This window comes from Macaca thibetana, chromosome 8, assembly GCF_024542745.1.
Source record: "Macaca thibetana thibetana isolate TM-01 chromosome 8, ASM2454274v1, whole genome shotgun sequence".
NCBI classification, from domain to species: domain Eukaryota; kingdom Metazoa; phylum Chordata; class Mammalia; order Primates; family Cercopithecidae; genus Macaca; species Macaca thibetana.
Window position 1 is genome coordinate 125,826,314 of NC_065585.1, and position 10,771 is coordinate 125,837,084.

Consider the following 10,771-nt stretch of genomic DNA (forward strand, 5'->3'; position numbering starts at 1 on the left):
CAGAGACATTTAAATGGTTAGCCAAAAAACTGAGACTCTATGTCTCTTCTATAATAGAGGTTTTTTTGTTTTGTTTTGTTTTTTGTTTTTTTTGAGACAGATTCTTGCTCTGTCGCCCATGCTGGACTGCCTTGGCTCACTGCAACCCCTGCTTCTTGCTTCAAGCAATTCTCATGCCTCAGCCTCTTGAGTAGCTGGGATTATAGGCGCACACCACCACACCCAGCTAATTTTTGTATTTTTAGCAGAGACGGTGTTCTCACCATGTTGGCCAGGCTGGTTTCAAACTCCTGACTTCAAGTGATCTGCCTGCCTCAGCCTCCCAAAGTGCTAGAATTACAGGTGTGGACCACCGCATCTGGCCTGTAACAGAGTATTTTTAAAGACAGTTGACTTAGCCTGCCTTGCTGCTCTTATACACTCTACAGTCTTGTCTCACATGACCTTTACCACCTTGAGAGAGCTCCCTGGGGCAAGGAAATTGTGGTGCTAAATTAACAAGCCCAAGAGAGGCCCGAATCCCCTCTTAAAGGGACTCCAGTCACGAGGCATCCAGCATTCCCTGCCCCACAGCCTTTTTTTTTTAGATGGAGTCCCGCTCTGCCACTAGGCTGGAGTGCAGTGGCTCAATCTCGGTTTACTGCAACCTCTGCCTCCCGGGTTCAAGCAATTCTCCTGCCTCAGCCTCCTGAGTAGCTGGGATTACAGGCATGCACCACCATGCCCAGCTAATTTTTGTATTTTTAGTAGAGACGGGGTTTCACCATATTGGCCAGGATGGTCTCGATCCCCTGACCCTGTAATCCACCCACCTTGGGTGTGAATAGAGCTTGGATATGCAGCCTTGGATGTCCACAAGGGTATCCAAAGCCCTTTGCTATAAGTGATGGAGATGGGGATGGGAAGACAGAAGAGGCCAACCATAGATGCGACCTAGGTGGTAGGACTATTCAGGGACTCTCTTTCCCGGTGCCTCCATAGTCTGGCTTGAAACTCCAAGGAATGTGAGGCTCTAAATTCTAACCTGACCTTACAGGTCATTGTTATATCTTATTTATCAAAGTAGGAGGATAGAGCACATATGATCTAATAATTTGATTTATAACCTTCAGTGCCCCAGACAAGAGTTCTGTTTCTGAAAAAGGAAGTCTTTGTTATTTCCAAACAATGGAACAACAACAACAAAAAGATTACTTGAAGGTAGCAACTATTTTAATCATTTTAAAAACGTAATGCTCTTTTATCACCTAGAATTTTTACAGTCATTAAAGTATATCTTTAATGTTTAGAGATTTGTTGTCATCATATATCATTCTTTAGCATATATAAAAGTGAATATATACCCAATACATTGTATTCTTTTTTTTTTTTTTTCCTGAGATGTAGTCTTGCTCTGTTGCCCAGGCTGGAGTGCAGTGGAGCGATCTTGGCTCACTGCAAGCTCTACCTCCCGGGTTCATGCCATTCTCCTGCCTCAGCCTCCCGAGTAGCTGGGACTACAGGTGCCTGCCACCACGCCCGGCTAATTTTTTATGTATTTTTGGTAGAGACGGGGTTTCACCATGTTAGCCACGATGGTCTTGATCTCCTGACCTCATGATCCGCCTGCCTTGGCCTCCCAAAGTGCTGGGATTACAGGCGTGAGCCACAGTGCCCGGCCCCATTGTATTCTTAAAATGCTTTTACACGTAGATATCAACTCTTCAGAAATACCTTTTTACTCAGAGTCATTGATGTTAGTGTATTTTCCAGTAATTATCATCATCTCCGCCATTGAGAATATTGGTGGTACAGCATTTCTCAAGAATGTTTCCTTGTTGTCTCTGAAATTCTCCAATGACATCCACTCTATAAACTTTGATGTTAGTCTCTTGATCTTATGAGCTATTATCAAAGGAAGGTTTTCAGATAACAATTAGGATTCGTATTTCTTCCTCAAATTATTCTTAAAGGGTTTGCTGGCTGATCTTTTATGCTATCAGGAAAATAACCAAGTTCGGGCATATGCAGGTAATGGCAACTACATTTTACAAACCTAGTGGCTCAGCTACAAAAAAATTACACGATGTCATTAATAGTTGCCATTTACGTTCAAGATCAACATTCTTACTGAAATCAAGAAAAAGAGGACAAACTATTAAACGTAAAAACGTCAGTCCTTTCATTGTTAGATTGATTTAAGTAATGACTTATTTTTTCTGTTGTTCATTATTAAGAGAATTGCACTAGCTTTTACCTCTGAGAGATCTAGTAGACATTTTTTAAATTTAATATTGTATCCATCATTTTCTTACAATACATTACACGATAAAATGTTCATGTTATAAATACAATGGAGTCGCTGTTTAATCCTTGAAAACCAGTTCTTGGCCAAAGGAAATGGTAAAAGTAAAATAGAGCTGTGAATTATTTTTAATCCGCTGTAGTCCGTGTCATGTCACGCATTTTTAAAAATTATAATTTCTTGTTTCATTTTTAGAAGACTACACTTTAAAAATCGACCTTGCAGATTTTGAAAAAAATAGCCGTTATGCACAATATAAGAATTTCAAAGTTGGAGATGAAAAGGTACTACAATTTTCTAATAAGTAAAACCATAAATAAATGCTTAAAATGTGCAATAAAACCCTGGAGTCAGTGGAAATAAAAATACACAATAGAGCCTGTTCTTTTGTTTATGAAATAAACTTCATTTTAAAATGGCCATAGAGGAACTCTACTGACATTAGAAATTGCTCTTTTTCTTTAGAATTTCTATGAGCTGAATATTGGGGAATATTCTGGAACAGCTGGAGATTCCCTTGCGGGGAGTTTTCATCCTGAGGTGCAGTGGTGGGCTACTCACCAAAGAATGAAATTTAGCACGTGGGACAGAGATCATGACAACTATGACGGGAACTGCGCAGAAGAAGATCAGTCTGGCTGGTGGTTTAACAGGTTTGATGTCTTATGAGCATAGTCGTAATGGAGTTGATGATTTCTCACTGATGGGCATTAATTATCAATATAATATGTATGGTCATGTTGGTCTTTATTTATAATATTAGTATTACTAAGTAATCATTAGAATTCTTCAGCAATGAAGTAGTTTTGAGGATTTGTTCATTGTGAACATTAGTAAAGTTTAAATGTCATAAAAATAAATTATTACTTCTACAAAGATCATTTGCAAACTGAATTATGGATGAGTTATAAATAGAAGGCCACAAATTCACACAAAGAAAGAGAGAGCATCTATACATAAGGAGAATATTTGGCATCCTAATAACCAACTAGTTCTTCACCTGACCATATCACACAAAAGAGCCACTGTTATTGCTATAATGTTTCTGTAGAGTACTACTTTTCAATCACTATGGCTTTCATTAATTCATTGAATCCAAGCCTCTCCCAACACAAAAATTTCCTTAACAATAATCCTGAAACCTAATTCTACCCTCTGACTGAATACATTCGTGTTACTTTAGCAGCAAATTCATTCCATTTTTGATTGTACATATTTGCTTCTTTTTTTACTGATACAAAATATTTTATATATTTCTGGGGTACATGGGCTAATTTTTCAATTTTTGGTAGAGATGGGGTTTTGCCATGTTGCCCAGGCAGGTCTCGAACTCCTGGCCTCATGTGATCCTCCCACCTTGGCCTCCCAAAGTGTTGGGATTACAGGCGTGAGCCACTGCACCCGGCCTAATTCATAAGTTTTAAATCGCACGTCATTCTGAACGGAGATTCACACCATTGGATTCATTCTGCCCAGGAGGTGGGTCACCCCTTTGTCTGGCGTCTCCACACTGAAAGGCCTCCCTGCCCGAGACACTTAGTAGCAGTCTCAGTTATCAGATCCAGTGTTGCGATTTCAGAGTGCTTGTGTTCGAATCATGTTTATTTGATTTAATAATGGTCCCAAAGCCCAAGAGCTGTAATGCTGACATATTGCTATATAATCATAATATTTTATTATTAGTTATTGTTAATCTCTTACTGTGCCTAATTTATAAATTAACTTTATTATAGGTAGTATATTACAGGAAAAAACAGAGAACTACTATAAATTTTTTTTCCCTTACTACACCCACAAGATTTTTCCCCCTAGTGTTCTGAAATTTTACAGTGACATACACTGTTGCGGTCTTCTTTTCATTTACTACAATTAGTACTCAATGGTTCTTTTCAATCTATATGATGTCCTTCAGTTTAGTAAATTTTATTTTCTTTATCTGCTCGTTAGTCACTTTGTAGCTGTTTCAGTTATCAGACTGAGAAAGCATAGTATCGGTATATAGAATTTGGTGTTATCCATAGTTTCAGGCATTCGCTAGGGGTCTTGGAATGTATTCCTTACAGATAAGGGAGTACTACTGCGGTTGTAAAAATAGTCATTTTTTTTTCCTGTATTTTGCTTTTTTAAAAAAATTTTGAGTCCATTTAATATTTGATCATTTGTAAAGGAACTGGAGTATTTCCAATAGTGTGAAGGAGAGAAACAAATTTCTCTCTCCTGCTTTGCAAATTGGAGGTGATGATAGTCTTTTCCTTAGTGGTTTTCCTGTTATTTTAAAAAACCATCTTCTTCACCTGTTCCTACTCCTCCTTTCTTTCCCCCTTGTCCTTGTAAGTTACCATGACATAAAACTTACGTGTAATTCATGAAGTCGTCTGCAAGCATCAACAATGTTTGATTTTGAAAAGAATTCCATATACAGAAATAATTACTAATAGTATCATGAGATCAAACCCATGTACTTTATCCAGCTGACTGGCTTCTCAGGCATCTGAATGAAAACTACCATACATACTAACGTGGGCAAAGGAATGATTTACCTGACTTTAAAGATATGGGTTCAGGGAGAACAAAGAAAGGCAATTCATTGGCTGGAGCCACCCAAGGAGACTGCGTTATCCTTGGAATCAAAGGAGTTGATAAGGCTGTGCAATTGGAAAATCAGTAGGCATTAAGAAAGAGAAAGTAGATTGTTCTAGAAACTTGGTGCTACTTTTACCATGCCTACTATTAGTGAGTTTGACTATCATCTTTTCTTCCTTTTTACTCTTGCTTTTCTTCTGTTCCATAGTTCTTCTAATTTACATGAAATGTTGGCACTTCATAAATACCACCCACCTATAAGATGTTCTTTTTCCATATAGCAAACTAATCACTGTGTGTTGATGTCTTGTCTTTGTTAGCGTAGCATTTCACATGAGCATTCACAGCCACTCCTTCACCAAGGGAACCCCAATCATCCCCCAATCTAGTTTCAAATCCAGGCTGTTCTAAAAATTAAAGGATGCTGGAAAACTTGTCTCAGAATAGTGAAGGTTTCTTATGTTGATCACAGAGTTAGTTTCCTAATGGGATTCAAATCATAGACCAAATATAAAAATACTGTTAGCAGATATCTCTAGATAGACAAATATATGCCAAAAAATATATTCTGGAGACTCAATTTACAGTATTTTCTTTTGTAACATTACTTTCCATGCTGTTTTAAAAACACAGTAGGCTTTGACATGTGCAGACTTAACGTACGTATTTTCAATTAATTACATCCATTTAAACTAGGAGGACTCTGAGAATACTCAGTAGGAGTGGATCGTTAGGCTGATAAGTGATTCAAGCCAGCCACTCAGCCTTTATGGGTAGATTATGTGCTTTTTTGATTCAATAATTTGGGTTTTTCCATAGATATTCAGAACTCTCTCTCGTGAATGTTCTCCTTCTATCCTAATTCTGACATCTTTTCATTAATTGTATCAATAAAGAAGTATATGGTAATTAATTTCATAATAACACACATAAACTTATTGCATACTCTTACATGTAAATTATACATATCAAGGACAAAATTTACAGACTCCAGAGGAGGAAAGAAACATTTTTTATTGTCGATAACCTAACCATTTTATCTAGATTGGTGCAATATATGTAAAAAATTAACTCAGCAACTAGGAAAAAATGATTATTGGTTGATGGGTGGGAAAACTTTAAATGGTGGTTTAGGTTTTGTTTGCTTACCCTTGAGATTAAAAGAATTGATATGCTAGCAATTTAAAGAAGAGGAGGGAGGGAGTTTGAATTACGAAAGCTAAGTCTTAGCAGCTGATGAACGAACGTGTGAGTGCAAATTATCCAGGAAAGCCAGCCGTAGAGTACCTTGCCCACGTCTTACTTTGCCGACACTCACCTTAGCTCTTGCTAAGTATGAGATTAACACTGTTCTGAGTCAGGAGGTCGTAAGGCTGGAGGTTACAAGGATTGGTTTTTGTTGGCTTGTTTTAATTTTTCATTTAAAGGCAATCAGAAATTGAAATGCTTATTTTTCAATGCACTGTGAGTGGCCTGGGTTGTTTTTTCAGATTTGTTATGGCAGTAAAACTCACCAGTTTAAAATACCCATCTCTGAGGCCAGGCACGGTGGCTCACACCTGTTGTCTCAGCATTTTGGAAGGCTGAGGCAGGAGGATTGCTCGAGCTCGGGAGTTCGAGACCAGTCGGGGCAACATAGAGAGCCCTTGTCTCTATTATTTAAAAAAATTAAAAAATAAAAAATAAAACACAATATCCATCTATTGTAGACATTTCTCAGCTTTTGGAAACTAGTAAATATTTACTTGTCTGAAAAATGGCAGAATTCGTAGTTCAAAACTTTTGGGTATTTGCTAGCAAAATAAAAGAGTTTCTGAACAATATTTTTCCAGTCTGATTGTTGTTTTCTTTTTTTTTTCCTCTCCCCTCCTTCCACTAGGTGTCACTCTGCAAACCTGAATGGTTTATACTACACTGGCCCCTACACGGCTAAAACAGACAATGGGATTGTCTGGTACACCTGGCATGGGTGGTGGTATTCTCTGAAATCTGTGGTTATGAAAATTAGGCCAAATGATTTTATTCCAAATGTCATTTAATTGTTGCTGTTGGGCTTTCATTTCTGCAATTCAGCTTTGTTTAAAGTGATTTGAAAAATACTCATTCTGAACATACCATGCGCAATCATAACTGTTGTGATCATTCTTCTCGCTTGCCTTTGTTAATGTACTTTCAGTACAGCAGATATGCTATATTCACCAAATAAACATAGATTGTATTAATATTTATTGAATCCCTGTGTGCAAAAGGCTCTGATACAAGCTTATGTCAGACAAAACACAAAAAGCATAGATTATATACCATGGCTTAGGATATATAAGCATAAATGCATAATAAATTAAGAATGCAATTGGCAAAACACATGACAAAATCTAGCAAATAATGGATTGCCGAATCAGCTGCAGAGACCGTTAATATTATGAGTTGGGATTTGAACTCAGGTTTTGGATTACAGAGTGGAAACTTTTAAGCACAAAATGGGATCTTAATCACTACAAAACACTACTTGTATTTTTAGGAAGTTTATGTAGGTTACACACTTCTCTCACAGGGCTCATTTTAATTCTTATGCCAATCCTGTGAGGTTATTATTATCTCCATTTAACAGAGCTGAGAATTAGTGGGTCTGAGTTTTTGTGACTGCTCAAAGTTACAAAGTAGGGGAACAAGACCTCAAATTCAAGTCTTCTGATGCGAAATCAAATGTTTTGCCACCATCCTATAGCTTCTTCTGGATAGATTTTGGATTGGTGCAGAGTAGGGAGAGAACATTTCAAATGAGAGTAAAAGATACTCCAAAAGGCCGGGCACGGTGGCTCACGCCAGTAATCCCAGCACTCGGGGAGGCTGAGGCAGGCGGATCACTTGAGGCCAGGAGTTTGAGACCAGCCTGGCCAATGTGATGAAATCCCATTTCTACTAAAAATACAAAAATTTGCTGGGTGTAGTGGTGTGAGCCTGTAATACCAGCTACTTGGGAGGCTGAGGCAGCAGAACGCTTGAACCTCGGAAGCAGAGGTTGTAGTGAGCTGAGATCGTGCCACTACACTCCAACCTGGCCAACGAAGTGAGACGTCATCTCAGGAAAAAAAAAAAAAAAAAAAGATACTCTAAAAAATATTTGTGTGCCAACTACGTGTCAAGCACAGAGAGTTCAAGTCCACACAGAGCTTAGCTTTCTGGTAAATAATCATAGAATCACAAAATATACATAATTTTAAAAGTTGATACGTATGAAGTAAAGGTATGTGCCTGGGAAATGTATACCAGGAGGATCTGACCTGGCTTTGGGGTAGGAGATCAGAAAAACTTCCCAGAACAACTGACTTTTTGAGCTGAGACCTTTTAACAAGGTGTACGTGGGGAGATATTGCAGGCGGAGGGAATCACGTGTGTAAAGTACACAGAGCAGGAAAGTGCTTGGGAACAAAAGGTTAGACAGCCAATATAGTTAAGTGATCCTTAAATCCTTAAGCCAAGGATTCTGCCACTTAATAGCTATGTGACCTTGGGTAGGCAACTTGACTTCTCTGAGCCTTAGCTATCTCATCTACAAGATAGTGATTACAATAGTACCTGCCTCATAGGGTTGCTTTGAGAATTATAAAAGTGTAACACTTAGCATAATGCCTCGCACAGAGTGAGCGTTCAATAAGAACTAGGTGTGATGATTTGTGAAGCAGGCATTTGTGATACAGATGCCTTTGAAATCATAGACCACATAAGGATATTAAGGTTAGTTGTCCTTCATTCCCTAAATCAGCGTTTCCCATGCAGCACTTCTCAGATTTAATATCATACAAATCAACCTAAGACTTGTTAAAATGTAACTGTAATTCCAGGATGGAGCCTAATATTTGGGTTTTCTAACAAGGTTCCAGATGATGCAGATACTGCTGGTCTAGAAATTACACTTGGAAAAGCAAAAAGCTAGAGAGCCGTAGTTCTGTGAGACACTGGGAGTTTAGTACAGAAAAAAGAAAAGGGCTGCTTGATCGAATAAATTCAGGAGATGACATACTCAACAGAATTCCACAGGTTTCTTCTCTTGGGAATTTCGCAGTTCTCTAATTTTCTAATGTGCATTCTGAAGTTCCAAGAAGGACATACGGTTGTACCATTTTTATATCTAATTAAGAGTGTGCTCTGCTGCAAGGTGTAAATCGCCTGATGATGGAAGTCCAAACAAATAAGGATTCATTCATCTTACATAGTGAGAACTCAGGAGGTAAGCAGTTGCTGTCCTATGTTCAGGGCAGCGTGCAGTCTGATGCTGCAATTCATTTAGCCCATCCTTCAAAATTGCAAATTACCTACTGCAGTTCCCACTTTGAGTTCACGTTAAAAGCAGTAAGAAAAGCGAAGGGTCAACAGACTTCAGTTTATGCCTTGTTGGTCAGAATTGTTTCATATATTCACTCCGTCTGGAAGTATGATCAGGAAAAAGAAGATTTATTTTTATGATGTCTATAGAATGTGCAGGCAAAGGAGAAATGTTTGCCAGGGTTCTTGATTGTTTTGCAGTGTGGTCTTGTGGGAACAGTGTTCCATAGAACACATGTTGGTAAGCTATAAATAATGGATCATCAGTGACAATTTTAAATACGGGCTTAATTGCTCAAGTAGTAGCCTGAAGAACTCACACAATTATGAGATCAAAAGAAGAAAAGCTTTTAAAGGAGAAAAAAAAAATGATTCCACAGAGAAGTGGGACGGGAGCTAAACAAATTATGGTGTCGAACCTCAGTATAATAGTTTTTCAATGCAGAAGGAGTGATTTTAAAAATTTAAAATGCCATAAAATAATGGAAGAGAAGTTCTAATGAAAGATCATTGTAGTGATAACGTTATTTGTGTTCTTAAATCCATTTCAGTGGAATGGTAAGGAGCTCTAGGCCAGGAAATAAAAACAGAGAGAATAGATTAGGGCCTGGCGCAGTGGCTCACGCTTGTAATCCCGACACTTTCGGAAACGAAGGTGGGCGGATCACCTGAGGTCAGGAGTTGGAGACCGGCCTGGCCAATGTAGTGAAACCCCATCTCCACTAAAAATACAAAAATTAGCTGGGCATCATGATGCATACCTGTAGTCCCAGCTACTCGGGAGGCTGAGGCAGAAGAATCGCTTGAACTGGGGAGGTGGAGGTTGCAGGGAGCCGAGAATAGGCAACTACAATCCAGCCTGGGCGACAGAGTGAGACTCCTCCGCCTGTAATCCCAGTACTTTGGGAGGCCGAGACGGGTGGATCACGAGGTCAGGAGATCGAGACCATCCTGGCTAACACGGTGAAACCCCGTTTCTACTAAAAACACAAAAAATTAGCCAGGCGTGGTGGTGGTCGCCTGTGGTCCCAGCTACTCGGGAGACTGAGGCAGGAGAATGGCGTGAACCCGGGAGGCGGAGCTTGCAGTGAGCTGAGATAGCGTCACTGCACTCCAGCCTGGGCAACAGAGCGAGACTCCGTCTCAAAAAAAAAAAAAAAAAAGAAACCATAAAATGAATGTAAAGTGTATAGTCCATAGAAGAGTGCTACTTCATTTGACATTACAGAACTTATGGCCACTGGTTATTTCTATGAATATCAAAATATTGGAACCTACAAAATCAATGTCTAAAAACAGCATCAAAATCAAGATCCTATGTACTTACTTTTTCTTTTTCTTTCCTCATTGCTAGTAAAGAATTTACAAGAGTCGGGCGTGGTGGCTCACGCCTGTAATCGCAGCACGTTGGGAGGCCGAAGTGGCCTGATCACCTGAGGTCAGGAGTTCGAAACCAGCCTGGCCAACATGGTGAAACCCTGTCTCTACTAAAAGTACAAAAATTAGCCGGGCGTGATGGCATACGCTTGTAATCCCAGCTGCTCAGGGGGCTGAGGCAGGAGAATCGCTTGAACACGGGAG

The 10,771-nt window shown here is 39.1% G+C and overlaps 1 protein-coding gene across 1 annotated transcript in view; it reads left to right on the forward strand.

The window, feature by feature from the left end:
- Window positions 1–7,091, forward strand: part of FGL1 (fibrinogen like 1) — a 54,366-nt gene extending 47,275 nt beyond the window's left edge. The window contains exons 7-9 of the mRNA XM_050802147.1: window positions 2,480–2,568; window positions 2,750–2,937; window positions 6,747–7,091. Coding sequence (XP_050658104.1) covers window positions 2,480–2,568; window positions 2,750–2,937; window positions 6,747–6,906 — 437 coding nt within the window. The 3' untranslated portion in view covers window positions 6,907–7,091. The remainder of the gene's footprint in view (window positions 1–2,479; window positions 2,569–2,749; window positions 2,938–6,746) is intronic.
- The last annotated feature ends 3,680 nt before the right edge of the window (window positions 7,092–10,771 follow it).